General features: G+C 43.0%; 1 protein-coding gene across 3 annotated transcripts in view; it reads right to left on the bottom strand.

Moving 5' to 3' along the window:
• INPP5D (inositol polyphosphate-5-phosphatase D) overlaps window positions 1-23,614 on the bottom strand; it is a 137,291-nt gene that overhangs the window by 54,952 nt on the left and 58,725 nt on the right. For all 3 annotated transcript variants that reach the window (XM_074189703.1, XM_074189702.1, XM_074189704.1), the window contains 5 exons: window positions 11,600-11,687; window positions 8,380-8,460; window positions 8,154-8,225; window positions 5,526-5,649; window positions 388-494 (listed from right to left, as the gene is read on the bottom strand). In XM_074189703.1, the coding sequence (XP_074045804.1) occupies window positions 388-494; window positions 5,526-5,649; window positions 8,154-8,225; window positions 8,380-8,460; window positions 11,600-11,687 (472 nt within the window). The remainder of the gene's footprint in view (window positions 1-387; window positions 495-5,525; window positions 5,650-8,153; window positions 8,226-8,379; window positions 8,461-11,599; window positions 11,688-23,614) is intronic.

The raw sequence follows: 23,614 nt of genomic DNA, 5'->3' as shown, positions 1-23,614 counted from the left end.
GCTTGTAGCCTTAAAGTCATCGAAGTCAACCCCCTCATTTTATAGAAGAAGAAACAGAGGGTCAGAGAAGGGACTTGTTCAATGTCACAAAGATAGTAAGAAGAGCCAGAACTCAGTTCAAAGACTCAAAAATCAAGAAATGGAAACAATTTCTGAGGCCAGCAAATTCAATCTCTCAGTGTTACAATTGAGGAAACTGAGTTCCAGGAGGTGGAATACTTTGCCTGCTGTCTTTCAGCCCCCCCCCCCCCACTTTATAGTTGAGGAAACTGGGGCCAAGAGAGGAGAATGGTTTGGCTAAGATGGCAGAGCTATTGGTGGATCCTTGATTCCATGTCCAACCTTCTTTCCCCTTCATCATGTATGGTCCATGCCATAGTCACTTACCTTTGAGTTAGCAAAGACGTACTCTTTCCGCAAGGTTTTCTCCTTTTCTGTTTCCACCACGATGACGAGCTTGTTATGAAACTTCTGGGATTTGATCAGCTGTAAGACTTAAGGGAAAATAAAGGTTCATCACAAGGTCCAAGAGGGTGGACGTATTCTTCCCAGGAGAAGCAAAGAAGAAAAGCCTTCTGGTTCTGACTTCTCTTCTCTCCCCCACTCCCACCCCAGCAAATTGATGAGAAATCTCACCTTAGAGAATGGCTCCTTTGGACAAGGTTTCATGTAGGGGAGAGAGTAAGCAAGGTTAGCCATTTCTACCTTAGTATGAATGAGTTTGTCAGCTACTTTATTGAGAGCTAGGGCATTCTGGACAGAAAGAGTAAAGTATCCCAGCTCTGAGGAACAGGGAACAGGGTGCCAGGCTAGGGCAGAGTGAATATGGGAGACATCCAAGAAAAAATTGGAAGGAAAAGAAGAATTCGTTAATTGGCAAATAGTGGCAGTTATTCAGTGGTTCAGTTGTGCCTGACTCTGTGACTCCATGGCCTTGTTTGTGCAGAGATGCTGGAGTAGTTTGCCATTTAACAAGTAGAGTTAAGTGACTTGCCCAGGGTCACACAGTTACTAAGCATCTGAGGCCAGATTTGAACCCAGATTTTCCCAACTCCTGGCCAGGAGCTCTATCCACTGCACCATGTAGTTGCCCTAAATACATGGTGCATGGATGCAATGGAATAAAAAAATGGAGAATATGAAGCATTGAGAGAAACTTGGGAAGAATGTTTACAAACTGATGAGGAAGGAAGTGGAACCATTGAGAGTAATAACATAATGGAAAGCAACCCTGAAAGATAAGCAAACCCTGATGAGTGCAATGAGCAATTGGGAATTCAAGGGTTCCTCTTAACGCGTGGCAGAGATGGACCATGAGACCAATTGGCCTTAGAGTCAAAGGGCTGGGTTCAAATGCTGCCTCAGATACTTACTAGTGAGTTACTTATCATAGAGAAAGGTTAAGTGACTTGCCCAGGGTCACACAGCTGGCTGAGTGTCCAAGGCAGGATTTGAAGTTTTCCTGACTCCAAAAGTTACTGTCCTATTTGTTGCCTTGGGCCGCCTCACACTCCAAGCTCTAATTTCCCATAATCTCTCCTTGGGGAGCCCTCAGACTTCTCTTGCACCCTTCCCACTCAGGAGGAGAAGAGAGGGGGCTGGCTCTCTCCTCACTTTCCAGCACAACATCTGGACTGGCAAACCACCTCCCACACCCTGCTTTTCATAACTTGGACTCACTGCTATCCATCTGCACCTCCCCTCCACCGTCATCACTGCTCTTGTGGTCTACTATCAGCCAGGGCTCATTTCTGCCTTCTAGATGACTTTGAAACTTAGCTCAGTGGCTTCTTCTGTCCCTGGCCCTCCCTGGCTCATCCTTGGTTACCTCCATATCCATGATGCCTAACCTCAGGGTTCACCCCGTCAGCCTCACTGGCCTCCCAGTGTCACATCAGCCTGGACACGCTGACCTCATCACATCTTCCAGTTTAGCCTCCTTCTTTATGGTCCTCTCTACTCCTTCACATGTACTCAATTTACTCAATGTCAATCCACCAGCTACCTTATGCTCCCAAACCCCCTTCACCTTCCTTAATGAGGTAGTCAAGTATCCAGTAAACGGAGCCCTGGACTCAGAGGCAGGAAGATGTGGATTTGAATCCTGACTCAGATACACTTAATGATCCCAGACAAGTCACTTAATCTCTGTCAGCTTTAGTTATCAGTTCAGTTTTTTTTAATCCTTAAAATGAAACTAATAATGGCATCCATCTCCCAGACTTTTTGTGAGGTTCAAATGAGATCTTTGCAAACCTTAAAAACTATTTTGGTGTTAACTGTAAATCCCCCAACCTGGATAATTTCACTTGCTCTAAGTGAAGAAAAGAGACAAAGTCACAAATCTGATTAACCACATTCAGTTTGGCCTTGGCCATTGCCCAGGAATGATCTTCCATAATAATCTCACCTGTTCTGAGAAGGCATATGGCTAAAAAATGGAATCGAGTCAGGAAAATTTTGTCCCTTCCACATATGGGCTCTGTGACTCTGGATAAGTCATTTAATCTCAAAGGGCCCTAGGAAGCTCTCTGAGGTCATCAGTTCTGGAGAAGCTGGTCTGCACCCACAGAATGAAATCCTAGATGGGGAACTTCTCCATATCAATGGAATCACAGTCTAGACCAAGTCACCAAGGCTCATAACTTTCATGTCATCTTTCATATATCTTTTTTCTTCACCCTTTCCTCCAGTATGGTGGAAGTTGGTCATCACATTCTTTATCTTCCAAAAATGTCTCTTCTAACCATTTAGTTCTCTGCTTTCCTATTGCTGTTGCCTCATTCTCTCTTGCCTGCTCATTTCCCTTCAACCAAATCTATAAACCCTGCCAGGCTAATTTTCCTAAAATACTACTCAGTCACCTGGCACGTCACATGAAGACTTTGGGGGTAAAACCTGCAGAGACCTTATTTCCTCTTTAATCATATCTGTGTTCCAGGGGCGGCTAGGTGGTGCAGTGGATAGAGCACTGGCCCTGGAGTCAGGAGGACCTGAGTTCAAATCCAGCCTCCGACATTTAATAATGACCTAGCTGTGTGGCCTTGGGTAAGTCACTTAACCATGTTTGCCTTGCAAAAAAACCCCTAAAAAAATAAAAAAAAGTATCATACCTGTGTTCCTATAGAGTCCTGCCTCATCCTGCCTACCTACCCTAGAGCACTTCTTTCTCAGATTACTCCATGTCTAAACCTCTGTTCTAAGAAAACTGATCGTCCCTCTTTTTCTTCAAGTACTTCTTGAATATTCTTGCCTCCTTCTGTCATGGTGTCCCCTCAATCACCTCGAATTAAAGGGATCTGGGGATTCTAAGAGGTGATGCTGAGTAATGAAAGCATTCCAGTCATGGGAGGGAGGGGGGGCACTTGTGCAAAAGCAGGGAGGTGGGAAATGGGAAGTCTTGCAATGGGACAGCAGCCAAGTCAGTTTGGTTGAAATGTGAATACCTGAGGAGTAGCGATGGGAAATAAATCATCTGATCTGAAAACGCCATGAAAGGGAGTTCTGGCTTTTAGATATCTGTCTATCTCCTAACTCTGGCTTCACACAACAGCAATATTTAATCATTATTTGCTGAATGGGTGAAAATGTGAAAATTCTCTTTTCTTCCAGATTTGTGCCTACTCATTCCTCATTTCATAGATTTGATTCGGGCCAGTTGTTTCCTTCTTCTCAAATAGAACAATAATCATAGCAGCTACTTCTGGGCTAGATACTGTGCTGAATGTTTTATAATTACTTTATCATTTCATTGTCAAATCAGAGGGTTGTTGGTGCTGTGATTGTCCATGCTTTACAGATGATGAAACTGAGGCAGGCAGTGACCTGCCCAGGGTCACACAGTTAGTAAGCATCTGAGACTGGATTTGAATTCGGAACACCATAGCTGCTACACCACCCAGCTGTCCAAAAAAAATCCTCTTTGAAACTTTTTGTAGCTTCAGCTAGTGATAAAACTTAAGAGACCTACTTCTCAAAGAGATCAGAAAAAGCGGAAAAGAGACAATATGTGCAAAAATATTTATAGCAGCTCTTTTCATAGCAGCAAAGACTGTTCTCCCTGCCTCTCTCTCTACTGCAGTCCATCCTTTGCTTTGACCCAGGGGGCCAACTGAGCTGCCTGACATGCAGGTCTGATCAGATTCTTCTCCACTCTCTCCATTCAGTCAATTCCAGTGGCTCCCCTAGCCTCCAGGATCAAATCCCCAATCCTTTGTTTTGCTTTCTTCCCTTTCATAACCTAGTCATTTCCTCCCTTTCAAACCTCTTTCTACCCTCCTCTCTCCCTAGGCAACGAGGTGGTGCAGTGGTTAGAGCAATAGCCCTGGAGTCAGAATGATGAGAGTTTGAGTCCAGTCTCAGACACTTGCCACTTACTCGTCGTGTGACCTTGGGCAAGTCACTTAACACTGATTGCCTAGCATCCAGGGCCAACTCCAGTCATCCTGGACCTAGATGACTTCAGAGGAGAAAGTAAGGTTGGTTATTTAGCACAGCCCCCCATCCAATTCACTTGATAGTCATGGCATCACCTCCCTAATGGTTTTCTTCTAGAATGAGGAACAATCATCATCAAGTCTTCCACTATCCCACTTACTCTTGGTCTACTCGCTGTCCTTTTCATATGACACCATATCCCAGCTCTAGGCATTTCCACTAGCTGTGGCCCTGCCTCGTAGTCTCTCCCTCCTCATTTCTCCCTCCTGGATTCTCCAGCCTCCTTCAAGACTCAGCTAAAGTCTTGCCTTCAACAAGAAGCCCCTCCCGGTCCTTAATCCGATGTTCCCTCTGAAATGAGCTGTTTTTTGACTGATTATAACTTCAGTAACACGACCTCTCTCTCCACCTATATCATCACAAATCTTTTATGAAGACAGGTGATTTTAGAGGGGGTGTTGTGCCTGAAAACATTCACTCTGAGACAGCCTAGCGATGCAGCACTCCCCATATGGTCTGGTTGGCTTTTGCCCCATCAATGGAAACCCAACTTTTCCAGCTTCATTAGGACCTGATGGAGCTAAGTACAGTCTCCAAGAACCAGATTTCTCTTCACACCAAGCTGAAGCATTGAAGGACAACATTAGAAGAAACTTAAGAACTGGATATGGGATCCATAGAAAACCAACATAATGTGGTTAGTGTTTTGACTATTTAATTTAGATGCTACAGGAGAAGAGAGGGAAGGAGAGGAAGTTGAAAGGAGAGGAGGATGAAAAGCAAGAGGGAGAAGAAGAGGGGGAGGAAGAAAGGAGGGATGGAAAGGAAGAGGGAAGAAGGGAAGGAGGAGAGGTTCACTTTTGACTGGGATGAACTGGGTAGAGATCCTAGAGGAAGGGACTCCGAAACTGAGCCTTTAAGATAGGCTGCTAATAGAATGTCATTATGGAGATGCCCAATAATCCATCATAGAACAAGCCTACAGTGACCACACAGGATCTACCTGCTCTTCCTAGAGTTATGTTAGCTATCACCTCTCGGTGGCAAAATAAGTGGGTGGAAATGATTGCAAATAAAGGCTTTCTTACTTTTCTTGTGGCTATAGAATTTGTCCTCGGGGCCATCCTTGGATTTCTTGATAATCAGTTTCCCAGTTTCAACATCGACTTTAAGCTGTATTTTTTGTGAAATGCCCAAGGATTCTGATTTTACCTATAGAAAAGAAGGTTTTTCATTATTTTCATGAATGATTTCGTCATGGGATTTAGCCTTGGAGGGTCCCTTAAAAGTGCTTCCATAATCCCTTCATTAAAGATTTAAATTTTTTTTTTGTAATTCTGAACTTGGCAAATTTAAATGAATAGATGTGATTTCATATATAAAGAACAGAAAGGGAGGTTTACATATACAAGCATGCATATACACATACATATTTATATTCTCTTAAAGTTTAAAAAGATATAGAAATCACCATGCTAATTTCCAATCTGTGTTGCTGTTTGTCCCTCCTGTTCTCCCTCCAGTTCTTTTCTGGATGCTCTAATGCTCAGATTTTAAAGGTAAAGAAAGGAAATCTCAGAGATGTATCCATCACTAAGGTTAGAAGACAGCAGAGATATGAGCCCAGGTCTTTGAGTCCAGAAGACTGTTACTTAAAATAACCCTCATATCATGTATAAAGACGACTTTGCCAGGGCAGCTAGGTGGCGCAGTGGATAGAGCACCGGCCCTGAAGTCAGGAGTCCCTTAGTTCAGATTTGACCTCAGACACTTAATCATTACCTAGCTGTGTGGCCTTGGGCAAGTCACTTAACCCTATTGCCTTGCCAAAAAAAAAAAACCAACAAAACCCTTTAAAAAAAGCTACTTTGCCAAAATTAGTGGTCACTTATTTTTTCAAAAAGAGATATAGCTATTTTTTTAATATTGAAAGATATATTCAAATGGACTTTTACTTAACATTGTTAATTGGACAAGGGAAAGTACGATCTTAGGGAAAACAATGAGATAGGGAATGTGACAAATATTTCTAAATAACAACATGCTGAATCCATGTGATAGTAGATTGTAACAATAAAACTAGATTTGGTGACATTGTATTAAGATTAAGCTAACATGAAGGAACACTGCTTTGGCAGCGCCGTGTAGGTGCTGCCCATACTTGTTATCCATTGTCTTGATTATAGCAGCCCTATTGTCTGATGCAGTGGAAATGGGAGCCTTCAGATCTTTCCTCCAACACTATGTGATTTGATCATGTCAATTAATATCCCTGGGCCTCCATTTTCTGATCTCCAAAATGATATCTAAGGCCACCATCTTAGACTGGACTACAAGGTTTCTGAGTTGCCTTCCAGCTCTGAGGCTGTGACTATTGTTTTTATCACTTACTGCCTATAATCTCACCATTTCTAAATATTTCTACTGAAGGCCAGGCAAGATCAGGGAGAAAATGGGAAATCTTCAGGTGGAAACGACAAGCAGGAATGGGAAAGAATCAAATTAACTATTTTTTGTTCATTTTAACAGTTTTGCTGAAAGCATGGGTAGAAGAAAAGGCTTATGATATTGTTAACAACCAATCATCTATACTGTTCCCTTTCTTACCAAGAATAATTAGAAATAAACCATATATTTTTATGCTTCAAGGATCCATGTTTTAAGAAATAGAGCAAGATACAATGACTCTAGTCAGGGGATCTGAATTCAGCTCTTACTACTGATGCTTAATATCACTTCATCTTGCTGGGCTTCAGTTTCTCCATATTTAAAATAACTTATCTAGTTTAATATGGTTGGACTAACTGGCATTTGAGGTCCCACATACATTAAAAAGTCATAATCCTATGATCCCTCTGTACCTCAATTTTCTTCTCTGCAAAATGAAAAGATTAGACTAAATAAGCTCTAAAACCACTTAGTTCTTATCATTGTGGGTGTGACCAGTCCCACTGCACTGATGGAGAAAGTTTTATGAATCCCTTTGGTAGGGGAAGGGGAGGGGAAATCTTTGCCTCATGTTCTCCAGCTGCTGATGTGTCTTTCCAAATTTAGCTAGGATGCTCCTTGGAGGGCAGGAGGACAGTCTTGTCTAACTCAGTAGGATCTGGTAGAGCTTATATTCACAGCCTTTCAGAGCCCAAGGTCACCTCCACACTCCATGGAGAGGCATTAGAGGTAGACTTGGGGGGAGGGGAAGAGAGTGCTAAAATAACCATTTCATTACTTGGGTCTGGCATACTTTGGGGATAACAACAAACAGTTTATAATACATGATTGTGAGGGCAGCTAGGTGGTGCAACGGATAGAGTATCGGTCCTGGAGTCAGGAGGACCTGAGTTAAATTCTGTCAGCAGACACTTAATAATGTGTGGACCTTAACCCTACTGCCTTGCAAAAACAAAAATCCATGATTGTCAATGAAGTAATCAGGCAACAAGCTGGTCAGACCCTGGGCTTTTGTTGTTTAAGTGTTTTTCAGTCATGTCAGACTCCTCCTGACTCCATTTGGGGGGAAAAAAAGAACCAAAAGACAGTCTCTGCCTTCAAGGAGTTTACAATCTATTGGGCGAAGTTCATAATGGAATTTACACTCTGTTCTTTGTACATTGAACTACAACTAGAAATCAGGGGCCTTAAGCACCGAGCCAAGATTCAAAGGTGGGTGGGTGCAGCAGAGAAGGGGTTGGGTTAGCTGCCAAAGAGGAGACAATTACCTCGAAGATGACAGGAGGGATGAGTGATCGACGATGTGTGGATTCAGGACCTTCTCCCAAAAATGCCTTTACCTGAAATCACAAAAAAACGGGGATGTCAAGTCAATGAGAGGAGATGGAGATAGAAAAACGTGTAAATATTACAGTGCAGCTTACAGCAAAGGAAAGCCCAGAGGAATATCAGTAGAGTTCATAAGAAAAGGGCAAGAACATCTTTGTACGGTACCTTATCTTCAAGAGAGGACAGTAAACTGGTGAGCTGGCCAAGTTTGGCTAGCACGTTCACTGGACTCGCCTCTGTACACGCCTGGGAGGGCAGAGAGAGCGAATTATTGTATTTGTTGACTTGTTCATTGAATAAATATTTCTGGCACGCCCACTGTGTTCAAGGCAGGCGCTATGCTATTTTGGGGGAGAAAATGAGTCTTGCCTGTTTGAAACTTATTGTAGTTAATCATGTTTGTCCTTCATTTTCAAGGAAGACCATGACATCCGGGAGGTGATGGTCACGACAAGCACATGATTTGGGTTTGAGTGAGGGGGCGCTGTGCTAAGTCACCAGTCTCACTTTCTCCTCCAGAGCCATCCAGTGGCCTGATACGAATCAGGATGGCTGGCGATGACCATGAATGAGAGGCAATCAGGGTTAAGTGACTTGCCCAAAGTCACACAGCTAGTAAGAGTTAAACGTCTGAGGCTGGATTCAAACTCCCATCCTCCTGACTCCAAGGCCAGTGCTGGATAGGCTAAGTTCCATGAGAAAGGTACAGACAAAGTCTGCATGGTGGGGGGGGGGGTAGCAGCAGGAGAGGGGAATCCCTTCTGCCTAGGAGATGAGATGGAATCAGGAAGACATGATGGAGGAAGTGGCATTTGAAGACTTCTACTTGCAATACCAAGGAAGTACATGAAAAAAAAGCTGATTTACTCCTTCCTACTTTTTTTCTTATTCTTTGGTACAAGGGATGAGAGGGCTAGGCAGAGAAGGTTCAACTAAGATGAGCCAATGGAAGCCAGAGGCCTGAAGGAATCTGCCCAGGATCACATAACTCTTGGGTTTGTGACTGGGCTTGCCCCCACCTGGCATGGGTGTCTCAGAATCCAGTCCATCTGTCCCATTTCCCAGCTCCCACCTCATTTCCCAGCTGCTTCTCTGTCCCATTCTGCTGGCCAGGCACACTGGTCCCTTTGTTCCTCCCATAAGCGGGATTCTCTAGTCAATGATTCCTATATTTCCACTCTGGATGGTCTTCCTCAGCTTAAAGTCACTCATCTAGCCTGATGTCTTCCTCTCTTTGGTGAGTCTAGCAAAACCAACTCAGATTAACTGACAAGTCCCTGTGACCAACCTTGCCCATGGACACCCAAGATCAATGATCACAAACAGCACTTGGTGCTCTAACTACATCTTTCGGGGTCAGGTCAGAGCTCAGGGAGGACAAAGAACTCAGCCTTCAGGATCTCAGGTCATTAATAAGCAAGGCAAATCCCATTTCTATAGTCCATGTGTATAGGAAAGATATGTGTAGCATGCAAACAGCATTACCCCCAGTGTTCAGTTAAGGAATCTGAATTCCAGAATTGGGGAGTGTCTAGTTTCCAACTAAAGAACGTGAGGTACAGAAATGGGAAATGACTCCCCCAGAGTCACATAGTTAAGAAAGGACCCCATTCTTTTGACCCTAAGGTTGGGGTCTTTTATATTGGGTCTTTGGAGGTCTCCCACTCTCCTCTCCTCTCCTCCCTGACGCTCTTTTGAATAAGCAGCCTCCAATGTCTTAGATACTGGCTAATGAAAGCAAAAGATTATCCCCCAGAAGGGCCCCTGGAGTCCTTAGAGTCCTTGTTGGCAGCTCAGGTGGGGAGCTTTGAATGGTTCCAGCCTCCACCTTCTCCACACCATTCTTCATGCTTGCTACCAAATGAATATTCCCAAAGTACAGTTTATGGTTGAAGATGCTATTCATTTCTCAGCTTCCGTAAGTTCTCAATGCCTCAAAGCTAAACTCCAAGTTCCTTGTCTGGCAGAGAAAGCTCTCACGATTTGGCTCCAGTCTCTCCTTTCTAGGCTGGCTATATATACCTGGCCCTCATTCTCCATTTAGCCCAAATGGCCTACTTGCCCTTCCCCCACACAATTTTCCGCCTCCCACCTTGTCCTTGGACTTTCCTCGGCTCCACCTGCAGGTCTTGGATCCTTAGTGCATTTTAAGTCTTGCTTTGGTGTCACCTGCTCCAGACCTTCCCAGATGCCCTCAGCTGTTACTGACCCCGTTTGAGTAAATAAGAGGATGGATGATAAAGCAGCCATAATATGGGCCAGACATCTTGCTAAGTTCTGGAGATATAAGTACAAGAAGACAAGTCTGTCTTTGCCCTCAAGCGGCTTACCTTCTAATGAGAGAAGACAACACAGAAAGGGAAGCTTCAGGGCTTGGGGCGAAGACGACATGCTTTGGAAATGGTGGTTGGAGGGCTAGTTTTGAGTAAGGTAAATCCAAGGTTACAGGGGACAAGTTCAAATTCCATTTCTGGTCATTACTACCTATGTGATTCAGGGTGAGATATTTAACCTCCTTGGACCTCAATTTCTCCTCTGAAAAAATGGGGAGGGATAGAGAAGATGGTTTTTGAGGTCTTTTCTAGTTCTAGGTAGATGGCACAGTAGGCAAAGTGCCAGCCCTGGAGTCAGGAAGACCTGATTTCAAATCTGATCTCAGATCCTTACTTGTTTGACCCTGAGCAAGTCATTTAACTCTGCTTGCCTCAGTTTCCTCATCGGTTAAATGAGCTAGAGAAGGAAATGACAAAACCAGTATCTTTGCAAAGACAAAGAGTCAAACACGATTGAACAATAAAAATTAAGCTCTAGTTTGTAATCTTAATTACAAGTTATTCAGCCCCTTCTGTCTCAATTTCCTCTTCTGTAAAGTGGGGGGGTGTCTGGACTAGATGGTCTTTGAGGTTCTTTCCAAATCTAGAACCAGGGTCCTATGACCCTGGATGGGGGTGGGGACAAGATGAGAAAGGTTCTATGGGGCACTTTGCAGGAAGTGGTACTAGGAGCATCCCCTTCTTCCTCCTCACTCTGGGTATCAGTGCATGGGTATAGCTCTAGACATCGCTTTTCATTCCACTTCTGAAGGAAATGACTTTCCCAAGGTCACATGAAGAATATCAGGAGACAGTAAGGACTACACCATGTGTTTCCTGGATCTTAGGCCTGCTCTCTCCTTTGTGCACCAAGGAGATGCTTTGCTCTCTTATGAACCTGTTACTGTGTTCAGATAATTGATAGAACTAAAGCCGTTCCCCTGCCCCATACCTATTTTATTTTATTTCATTTTTAAGTTTTTCTTTATTTTGCCCACACCTATTTTATGATTACCCAGAGTCTCCAGCGATCCCTTCTGCATACACATCCGTTCAGTGGCAAGGCAACCTACCTGAGGCCGAGGCCGGATGCCGGGAGACAGCTGCTGGTCAAATAACCTCTGCATGGACTCCAGGGATGGGAGGGTCCTGGCAACTTCACTGTAGGGAAGGAAACATGGTAAAGGTGATGGTTAGTCTGGGGAACCAAGTCAAGAATACCAATGGGAATCTAGAGCAGGTAAAGGTTTCATTTCCAAGATGGTGCATCCCATGAAAGCAGACTTGGTGGCTCCCCTGGCCCCTTCCAGAACACCCACCTCGCTTTCACCACTGCATCCAGTCCACCCAGTTGCTATTGGGCTTGGCATGTTTTGGAAACCTTTAGAGCCATGAGACTATAGGATCAGGAACTAAAAAGTATCTCAGGGAGTACCTGAGGGCTAGAGATTAATGTGGCCAAGGTCACATGGGTGGCAGAGTTTTGGGGCAACAATTCAGTCCCTTTTAATTCCACATAATTTCACTGTGGCACCATAGATTCCTTCTATCTTCCAATCGAAGGTAAGCCATCTGAGGTCAGGGTTTGTCTCATTTTGGACTTTGTAGCTCCAGTGTGAGACATGTTCATTTAGTGGCTTTTGATCAGACATCTAAAACTAGAGGTCTTTAGTCCTTTCCAACTCATTTGATTCCTTAAGAATCAGAGATCAGAGACTCTGAGGTTATCTCATTCGACTCGCTCCTATTATAGAAAAGGAAACTGGAAACTAATTTCTGGAAATACAACACAAAAAATGAAAACAATTCCTAATCTCAAGAAGTTTATATTTTCTGAACACAATTTGTTAACAGATAAATAAATGCAAGATAATTTGAGGAGGGAACCCCCCCCCCCACTAGTAAGTAGGGGATCAGGGAAGGGTTTCCTGTAGGAAGTGGCAATATGAGCAGAGGACAGAAGGAAGCTTTGAATTCTATGATGCTCAAGTGAATGCATCCCAAGAGGACAGGAAAGGAGTTCAACAAAACTGACCAGATCAACTCAAATCTTGGCCTCAGAGGCAATCAGGGCTAAATGACTTGCCCAGGGTCACACAGCTAATAAATGCCACCTAGCTGCCCCAGATCCATTAAATTCTAAATACTGGTCCCAAGGAGCAGCTCTGGTAGGAACATCCCCTGAGAGCATCTAATCTAACCTCTCATCTTACAAATAAGAAAATAGATGGCCAAATAGGTTAAGTGATTTGCCCAATGTCATCCAATTAGTCAGTGGCCCTGGACTGGACTGCAAACCTTTGGACTAGCACTGGCCCTCCTCCCTGTGGCCTGCTGCCCCTCTGATCAGAGCTGCCACTAACAATCTTGGCTCTCAGGGGGAGAAGCAGAAAATTTGCTGAGGGAAGACAGCAGGAGAAGAACCTTCAAATCAAGTTTTCAAGTTAAATTCAAGATAGCAGATGGGGAATGAATGACCTGGAAGAAAGTCTGTGGGTCTTGCCCTATTGAGGAAGACAGTCAAGGAACCAGATCAACTGAGCAGCCCCTGGAGCCTACCAATGAGGAAGAAAGTAGAAGGAGGAAGAGTTAATCTGGGGTACAACTGCTGATGAAAGAAGAAAAGTCTCTCATTTTATTGCTTCCCATTTTAACTATTTTTTAGAATCTTTTTGCTGAGGGAGCATAAATACTACCGATAACAGTAGCTTCTAAATTTCATTATCTTAGGCAAAAAGCCATACCCTAGTATATCTCTGTCTCTAATTACTTTTAGATTTCAACTCAGTATTTAAAAGACTAAGAGAATTCTCCCTAATTCCTTTTTTTTCAATCTAGGAGGAGATCTGAAAGTTGAGAAAGAAATGATTATTTTATATTCCACTCAATTTGATTTTTTTGAGCAGAGAATGGAAATGTGGCAAAAATTCTCTGGAGGTGGGGGATTATCTGCCTGGGGATTATTCACTGACTGGCTATCACATCTCTCAGAGGGCATCTCCCTTTCACAGCTTGCACGTAATGTTGAAAAAACCCTCTTTCCTGTCCTTGCCATCGCCCATCCCATTTACAGATCTCATCATTATAAATGACTCTCCTGCCTCAGGATTGAGGTCTCCAGGGATGCAGGCATTGCCAAACCAAAAACCATCGGCTGATCCCAGCCTCCAGCTCTGCCAGGAGCTGCATACTCATCCTGGCCACAGCCAACTGGAGGGGGCCAGGGTCACTGATTCTTACCCAGAGTCACAAGAATCCATCCTGCTTTAGCTATCTATCCTAAGTAGTGTGAAATCTCTGAATCGAAAGGAACCCAAAGTTCAGTCATTCTAAGCAGCATCTCCTCTCCTCCATCCCTTAAGGAGAAGTCACCCAACCTCCGTTTCAAGAAATTCAGCGATGGGGAACTCAAGACTTTCCAAGACAACAATGCAGCAGGGGAAGAGTTCCCCCCCCTCTTTCTTAGGAGGAAATATTTTTCCTTGCTCATGAAGCTTTAGGAGTATCCCATTACTTGTAGGATAAAATACAACTTTTTGTCTTTTAAAGCCCTTCCCAATCAGGCTCCATTCTCCCTTTCCAGATTAATCTCATATTAATCTCTCACATTATCTATGTTCCAATAGGTTTACTTGCCTTTTTCCCAGCTAACATGTCTTTGCCTAGGGGCAGGGTCCTCTTGGTTTGAGACTGGCAGCCTAGTATAAGGTGGGCACTCCTGTGATTGATTGGTTGGCAGCTCCTGCTGCATTTTTCAGCTCTTCCCCTTTTCTCCCCCCCCAATCTGCTGCTTTTTGCATTGTTCCCTCAGTACTCCCTGTTTTTCCCTCTGGGCTCCACAGGACATGGTGGATTCTTCTTCTGGGTGACAGCCCTGCATAGCTTCCGGGGGTTCAGCCTGGCAAAATTTGTCGGTTTCCTCCTCGTTTTTTCCATCTGAGTGGTGGCTCATGTGCTGTGGGAGAGGGGGCACTTGAGAAGGTGACAGCCAGACCTGTTCCAGTCTGTCAGTGTGGCAGAATACAATATTCTCGGGGTGATTTGACCAGGACAGAATATGGGATATTCATAGCATCCTGAACCCAATTCAGTAATGTGTTAGGTGTTGGGGTGTTGGGGACAGACAAACCAAAACAGAATCTGTCTTCAGAAGGCTGATACTCTATCAGGAAAAATTATTTCTGATTTGACCAGAAACCATGAGGATCTTCCCTCGATTTTTTTTTTGACTAGTTAAGAGGCCATTCTTTGCCTCATTTCTTTCTTTATCAAGCCTTTATCTCTACAGGGGTGTTGGCCTCAGTCAAACTAAGACCTGTTAAAGACCTTGGCTTAACAAGGCCAAGGTCTTCCCCTACATACAGAGCCATCTTCAGTCCTCCTGATCCATATCTGGCCACTGGACCCACATGGTTCCAGAGGAGAAAGTGAGGCTGAGGACTTTTCACAGCGCTGCCCCCCCATTTCAATCCAATTCACTTGCATGTCACAGCACCGACTCTCTGCTGTAATGGTGCTCTTCATGAACCAAGAACAAACAACAACATTCTATTAGGAAAAAACATCTACACAGTGAGTGAGGCTGATGAGTCTATGCAGCCTGCCTCACTTAAATCCAGTTCATGGGTAAGACCAGACATCACCCTCTTGATGTAATCGGGCTTCTTGTAGAACAAAGGATGAGAACAACATAGATTCAATGGAATTTTGAGGGAGGGGGCAGAGAATGAGGGGCATAAGGAAAGACCCCACATAGGAGCTGGCCCACAAATTGAACCTTGAAGGACACTAGGGAATTCCATGAGGCAGAACATTCTTAAAATGATGGAAGTTGGGGCAAAGGCACAGAGAAGGCAGGCAGACACAAGCTAAGTGCTTCATGATATATCATTTGATCCTCACCACCACCCTGGGAGGAGATGCTATTCTTTTTTTGTTTTGTTTTAGTTTTAGTTTTTGCAAGGCAATGGGCTTAAGTGACTTGCCCAAGGTCACACAGCTAGGTAATTCGCCTGAGGAGATGCTATTCTTATCCCCATTTAACAATTGAGGAAACTGGGGGAGACAGAGATGAGATAACTTGCCCAAGGTCACTTAGAAGGTAGAATATCAGAGATGGGGAACATTTTGTCTAAAAGTGTAGCATTCATGGGAATAAGAAATATCTAGAATGATACACTGGAACCAGATTGTGAAGAGCTTTCAAGGCCAATAACATCCTTTTTTTGAGGGACAATAGGGATCCACTGGAACTTATTAAGCAAGGGAAGGAAGCAGTTAGATCTGTGCCTTTGGCAGCTAGAAGGAAGTCAGACTGGAAAGAGAGGAGAGACCTGAGGCAGGGAGCCCAAATAAGAGACTACTGGCAAAATCCTAGTAAGATTGAGAAAGGCCTGAACTAGGGGGCTGGGGTAGAAATTAGTAAATAAATATAAGAAATATGAATCCTATGTAAGATAGCTGGACATTATCTTTCTGTTCATTTAGTTAGGTGGCACAATGAACTTAGAGTCAGGAAGATCTGCATTCAAATCTATCCAGACATTTACTAACTATATGACCCTAGGTAAGACACTTCTATTGTCTGCCTTAGTTTCCTCATCTGTAAAATAAGGATAAGAGTAATAAGAATAACAGCATCTTCCCAGAGTTATAATGCTACCCTGAGCAAAGCACTTAGCAAACCCCAAAACATTGCAGAAATGCTACTGATGATGATTGATGATGATGATGATGCCCTTTGGTTGCTGTGTCAATTTGACTCCAATTGAATTTGCCTTCCTTTAAAATCTCTACATCTTTTTCACATGAACTGTTATCTAGTCCATAACGTGTGTTATTGATTTTTTGAGCCTGCATTGCTTCACATTTATCTTCATTAAGTTCCATGGCATTAGACCTGGTTCATTTTCTTAATCTGTCAAAAGTTTGTTGGCTCTTAATTTCGTTATCCATTTGTTAACTCTTCTTTCTAAGTTCATATGACTCGTAAATTTTCTTTCCCAAGGTCACACACGTAGGTAATTATTTAGTGTCTGAGGCCAGATTTGAACTCAAGTCCTTCTGACTCCAGGGCCAGTGCTCTATCCACTGAGTCACCTAGCTGACCCAGACCCACAAATTTTCTAAGCCCATTATGTAGTTATTTGAGTCATCGAAAAAAACATATTTTCTCAGACTATAGTGGGATTGTCTCTAGGACAATTCAGTACAGATCCCTTTTGGCTCCCATATTCTTTAGGTCCAGTGTGTTAACCAGGTTCAAGTCTCTTTGAATTTGCTTGTCCAGCTTACATCTTGCCCTTATCAGGAGAGCATGTGAGATGTTGTGAGGTGTCTTACTAACTGGAGGTATGCTACCTTTCCTGGGAGGGCATTCAACAGGTCTATTTGCCATAATCTGTCAGAAAAGGAAATGAGGTCGGGCTCTCAGAACCCACTGTTGACAATCCCATGGCTGCTTTTAGTGATCACTACTTCCCTTTCTATATGTTTGCCAACCTTCCCTCTAAGGAATCGACACCAAAATTGGGTCTGCTTGTTAAGAAAAGCTTCCAATTCTTATTTCCAAAACCATTTGCAAATGGAGCTGGAATATTTATACTATTACTTTCCCCTGATCGTGGATTTTTTCATTTGGTTACAGACATGAGCGGAAGTTTCCAGTAAGTGCATCTGTCATTATTATTAGTAATAATAACTATTTCCAAGATGTGTACTTGCCATTCAGGATAATATTTTCAAGGAGTTTAGCATCACTTTTTATAGAATATTAAAGCATTTCCTGGCTCATTCATCTTCACAATATGGTGAGGAAACAAGACAGCAGCAGTTTATGTGTATGGAAATGGGATGCCAGAGAGGCTGAATAACTTTCAAACGATCACACAGCTGACCCCAGTAGAGTTGGTCTGATACTCCGTGTTATCATTGTGCTTCCCAAATCCACTCGCTCTCTCCTTGTGGTAGCTAAGTGGTACAATGGATAGAGGGCAATCAAGAAGAGCTGAGTTCAAGTCCAGCCTCAGACACTTACTAAGTTGTGTGACCCAGGGCAAGTCACTTAACCCCCGTCTGCCTCAATTTTCTCATCTGTAAAATGGGGATCACAATAGCACCTACCTCCCATGGTTGTTGTGAGGATCAGATGAGATAATATGCATTGGCTGACACATAACATAAGTTTAATAAAGGTTTCTTCCTTCACGCCTCCCTCCTTTGTAGACCTGGCTGAATACAAATAAAACTTTCCAGCTCCAATCTGGTCCCTGTGATGTGTATCCCTGAAGCAGTGTCTAGCACCAGACATCAGCTCTTTTTTTTCCCTAAGAATAATATTTATTATGGAAATAACTGGAAGCCATGACTGTCAGAATTCAATCAGAGCTGTCAATACTACTGGCTCTGGGGGGAGGGCCCTTAGCAAAATGAGAGGATGGGAGCAGACTGGGAAGTGATCTCTGCAAATGAGAAGAATTGTCTGTGGCTAGCTCAAAGAGGCACAGGTTTGTAGAGCTGAAAGACAACTAGCACCTGCTTCACCCTAGTCCAATTGCGACCCTGTTCAGATAGAGAAACTGAGTCCTGGGGAGCAGTAGGTCGAGATCATCTCTCCTGTCAGAGGCAGAGGCAGAGGCTAGACCCTGGGGGTCTGGGCTTCTAGACCAGTAGACTTCATCAGGATGTCAAAGTGGTACAAGGAGACAAGAGTATTAATTAAAACAACACTTGACAAGGTGGTGAACTATCAGAGGATAGTTTTAGTTAGAAGACTAGAGTTTGATTCCTTGCTCTGTCACTTTTGAATTCAGGCAACGTACTCTCTGGGCCTCAGTTTTCTCATCTGTAGAATGAGTGTGTTGGACTAGATGCTCCTTCCTGTGATGACCCTAAAGGCTGACTGACTCTAAATGTTCTGACTTTGGGAGCAGGAGTGCTGGCTTCGAATTCCAGTTACGACCCTGACCAGCTGGATGACCTTATTGCAAGGATCTATGAGAGCTGTGAAATCGCTTTGGAAATTATTAAGCAGTATATTCAGGTAAGGGATGGTGGCCCCAAACTGCCCCCAAAGCACTTAGTAAGAATCCACAGTTACTCAGTGCTGCTAGATCCCCAGAATGCCAAGATAAATATGAAGTGGTCTTTGCCCTCGAGAGGGGAGGAGGAGGAGGAAGAAGAAGAGGAAGAAGAAGAAGAAGAAAAAGAAGAAGAAGAAGAAGAAGAAGAAGAAGAAAGAAGAGGAAGACACAATTTATACTTATATAAGAACCTTCTTCACCACAACCTTGTAATATAGGGAGTGCAAGAACGATTATCCCCATTTTACAAATGAGGAACCCAAGGAAGCAAGAGATGAGCAACTTCTTTGTAACACAATGTTGTAGATGAGATTCTGGGTCCAGGTCTCCTGACTCTAGGCTTAGATCTCTTTCCTCTACACTGGCCTGTAAGAACAAAGGACTAGAATTTAGGCTCAAATGCCCGACCCAATCATTTTACAGATGAGTAAACTGAGTTTTAGAAAGGAGAACTTACCCAGAGCCACAAGACAATAATGCATTCATTGTTATCATTATCATTATTATTGTTATTGATGCTGGCCTATTATAGGCAATGCTTATAATTTGAGCGCTTGAATGGATGGTTAAGTCAGTGAAAACTTCTGTTTTGGTCTTGTAGGGAAAAGATCCATTTTTCTTTTGAATTCTAATTTTTACAATTGTAGACAATGGGGTTAAGTGACTCACCCAAAGTCACACAGCTAGGTGATTATTATGTGTCTGAGCTGAGATTTGAACTGAGATCCGAAATGAGCTTCTGACTTCAAAGGCTGCTGCTCTATCCACTGCATCACCTAGCTGCACCTGAATTCTAATTTTTAAAGGGTTAATTGGTCCATAACAGCTTCCATACCAGTGAAGTAGATCACAAAACAGAGAAAAGGCTGAGAAGACCTGGCTGTGATTCATTTCTCAATAAGCAATATGATGAACATCATGTATACATGAGCAGTTAGGGCACTGAACTTGCAGAATTCAAATCCCAACTCAGACATATACTTAGCTGCATGACCTTGGGCAAGTCACTTTTCTCTATGACTCTAGGGAGCTTTAATTTCTTCTTCAAACTGCCCATTCATATCCTTTGACTATTTATTAATTGGGAAATGACTTGTATTCTTATACATTCAAGTCATTTTCTCTATATTTTAGAAATGAATCCTTTATCAGAGACACTGGCTGTGAAAATTGTTTCCCTACTTCTCTCTGTTCTCTCTGCGTCTCAGTTTCCTCATCTGTAAAATGAAAGAGTTGGACCTAAGGCCTCTTAAGGTCCCTTCCAGCTCAATGATCACATAGTTGGTAAAACATGCAGGTTTTCTTTTTCAGTTTGATGTGGCATTTCTGGGGGAAAGGACTGATTTGTGGGTAAACCGAGTGGAGAATGGGAGAGGGTAGCCCAGAAACCCAGAAACCTATTTGGTCAGTAGATCAGAGACTCTCTCATCAATGAGCTTATGAGGTGATCTGATCCCAGGATCTCCATCTGCCAGTATGTGGCCAGAAACAATGGAAACACTTGGCAAAGCTGCCACTATGCCAAGTATTTGGGGACGTGCACATGGAAGGAATTAAAATTCATCCACTCTGACACACAACTCAGCACATCAATATAAGCTTTCATCTGGCAAAATGCGCCACAGTCACCCCAGGCTGGGTTTTCTTAAAAGGAAACCAACAGCATGAGATGCTTTCTAGTATAAAGGAAGAATATCTTCAAGACATCGGACTTGTTTTTAGGGAAAACAAGTCCCCAAATAGAAAAGTGTCAAGCCTAGCAAATGAGACAATTATAAAGCCTCTTCTGGTGCAGTCTGGCACAAGGAAGGTCCTCCACAAATGCTTATTCTCCTCCCCTTCCCTTCCTTTGCCTATGACCCTTATAACCTTCCCAGAGCAGAGGGTGGATGATAAATTCCCCTCCTCTGCTCAAGAGCCTCCAGTGGATCCCCAATGCCTCTCGGATAAATTACAACTCTTCCATTTGGCATCAAAAACCCTTCACCAACCTGGCCAACCTCACCATGATTAATGCACATTGGTCCCCTCAATCTTCCTTAGACTTCCTGCCCTATTTGATTTTCCTACAAGCCCACAGGTGATTGGGAAAGGAAAGCAAATATTTAACTAGGGAAGAAAATGTGAGGAGAAAAAACCAAATGCTCACCAAGGGCCTGAGGCAGAGCTAGCCTTAATGCCTGTGGTCCTACCTCACCACTTCCACACCCCACTTTTCAGTTTCTTGTGTTTTGTCTTCCCCCAGTAGATTTTGAGCTCCTTGAAGACAGGGCTGTCTTTTGCCTTTGTTTGAGACTCCAATGCTAAGTCGGGGTCTGGTACCTAATGGGTGTTTGATAAATGATTTTTTAATTTTTTAAAAAAAATTTATTTATTTAAGGCATTGGGGTTGTGACTTGCCCAAGGTCACATAGCTAGGTAATTTCAAGTGTCTGAGGCCAAATTTGAACTTAGGTCCTCCTGACTCCAGGGCCTGGGCTTTATCCAATCCACCACCTAGCTGCCCTTTAATAAATGATTACTGATTCTCCTAGCTTCCTTCAAGGTTCAGCTTGGATACCAACTCCTAGACAGAGGAAGTCTTTTCTGATTCCTCTAGATCAGGGGTTCCTAAACTGGGGTTTGTGAACTTTTACAAAAAAAAATTAATAACAGAATTTCAGTATAATTGGTTTCCTTTATTATTCTATGTACTTTATTTTCCACATAATAATGTATTTGTATAGCAAAACACTATAAATATTGTCTCATTTAATCTAATACCAATCTTTAAAGATAGACGTTATTGTTATTCTTATTTTATAGATGAGGGTACTGAGGAAGACAGACTTTAAATGTCTTGTCCAGATATTAAGCCGTGAATAAGGGTAGGGTTGTTTTGAGTCTTAAATGAGATATTTGTAAAGTGCTTAGCAAAGTATCCATACAGTAGGTGCTATATAAATAATGATTCTCATTCCCTTTCTTTCCCCTTTCCCCTTTTCTCTTTCTCCTTAGTAAGTGTCTGAGGCTGGATTGGAACTCAAGTCTTTCAAACTCCAGCTCCAGGGCTTTGTCCACTGTGCAAATTACCTCCCTCTTTAAATAACATTATTCTGAGAAGGGATCTGTGGGCTTCATAAAATTGATATCAAAGGGGTTCACATTAAAGTTAAAGAACCCTCTCTTAGACATTAGTCTCACCTCATCTACTATTCTGAAAGCTCCTTGAGGGCAGGGAATGCTTGGCCTTTAAACCCCAAATCTAGCATAAAGCCTAATACAAAAAAATGCTTCCCATGTGTCTGTTGGATTGAGATGGACCAGCCATACCACTGCTGCTCCTAGATGTCCATCTTGCTATCTTTTTTTTAGTTTTTTTTTTGCAAGGCAAATGGGGTTAAGTGGCTTGCCCAAGGCCACACAGCTAGGTAATTATTAAGTGTCTGAGACCGGATTTGAACCCAGGTACTCCTGACTCCAAGGCCAGTGCTTTATCCACTATGCCACCTAGCCACCCCCTCCATCTTGCTATCTTAAGAGGATAGATGGAGATGGTTCATCTTTCACCCTGACATGATCCAACCTGTGGACGGGTGAAGATTGAATTTTGTTATACCAGAAAATCTTTCTGTTCTACAGCTGATTCTTAAATTATCATAATTTGGAGATCCTTTGCCTGGAGTGTGTTACTGAGAAAAATAAAATAATAAAGAAAGCTATAACTAAGGTGAGGCAAACAGAGCTCTGGCTCAGAGAGCCGGAACATAGAGGCCATCCATTTAGATATGAGTCCTTTATCAGAAAGGCTATTTGTGAACATTGTCTCCCAACTTCTCCTCACTGTGTCTCAGTTTCCTCATCTTTAAAATGAAGGATTTGGACCTCTTAAAGTCCCTTCCAGCTCTATGATCATAAGGACAGGTAGGAAGCAGCACTGGACACAACCTGTAGAGAACCTTCATTTGAGGAATCCCACTCCACATAGTTGATCAAACATGAAGATTTTCTATTTCAGTTTAATGCAGCATTTTTGGGGAAAGAGTTAATCTGGGGGTAAACTATTTTTCCCCATCCTGTTGAACTTGCCTCAATTATCTTTTGCATTACTTTCTTTCATATTCCAAATTACAAACTTGATCTGAGGAAGATTAGACTTCAGTTCTCTCTGTCTAGAGAAAGGTAAGACTTGATCACTGAGAAAACAATCCAAATTAAAGGTATTTTGGGAGAGTATAGAGTGTGTTTTTGGAATCAGAGGACCTGGGAATGGAGCCCCGCTCACTGACTATAACTTTGGACAAGTAGTTTCCCCATTTATACAAGGAAGGGGTTGGCTTAAATGGTCTCAGTCCACTCCAGTGCTAGATTCATGACCTTATTATATGAGAGTTCAGCAAATCGCTATTTCTAAAGAACTGAGACTAGGAATAGCTTACCCAGGCAGGGTGTTAAACTGCACCAAGATTTTTGGGACACTCTAAGTTGAGTGATTCATAGTTGCAAAAGTGAGTCAACAAACACTTATTAAATACCTACTATAGGCCAGGCACTGTGATAAATAGTAGGACTCAAAAAGAGGCAAAACATTCCCTGTCTTCGGGTGGATCCCAGTCTAATGGGGAAAGACAACAAGCAAGCAAACATGTACAAGCTATATGCATAGGATAAGTAGGGAGTAATTTAAAAGGCACTAGAATTAAGAGGGGTTGGGAAAGACTCCTGTAGAAGAAGACTTAAAGGAAACCAGGTAACACAGTTGGCAAAGAGAAAGAGAGAGAAAGGGTGTTTCCATCCCAGGAGACAGTCACAGAAAATGCCTGGGATCATCAGATGGGCTTTGTGGAGGAGGTGGCACAATCAGACCCAAGGCTTAGGGAAATGTCTTTAGTGGCTGAATGAAGGTGGATTGGAGAAAAGAGGCCCCAGGCAGGCAGACTTCTGTCCCCTCCCCAGTGGGAACGAGAGCAAGCTTGAGGGGATGAGAATCTTCCCCAGGATTGGGACAGCATCTTCGGAGGAGGAGAG

The sequence above is a fragment of the Macrotis lagotis genome, chromosome 5, assembly GCF_037893015.1.
Source record: "Macrotis lagotis isolate mMagLag1 chromosome 5, bilby.v1.9.chrom.fasta, whole genome shotgun sequence".
Classification (NCBI taxonomy): domain Eukaryota; kingdom Metazoa; phylum Chordata; class Mammalia; order Peramelemorphia; family Peramelidae; genus Macrotis; species Macrotis lagotis.
The sequence above is the reverse complement of the archived record's forward strand: the minus strand, read 5'-3'. Positions and strand labels throughout refer to the sequence as shown.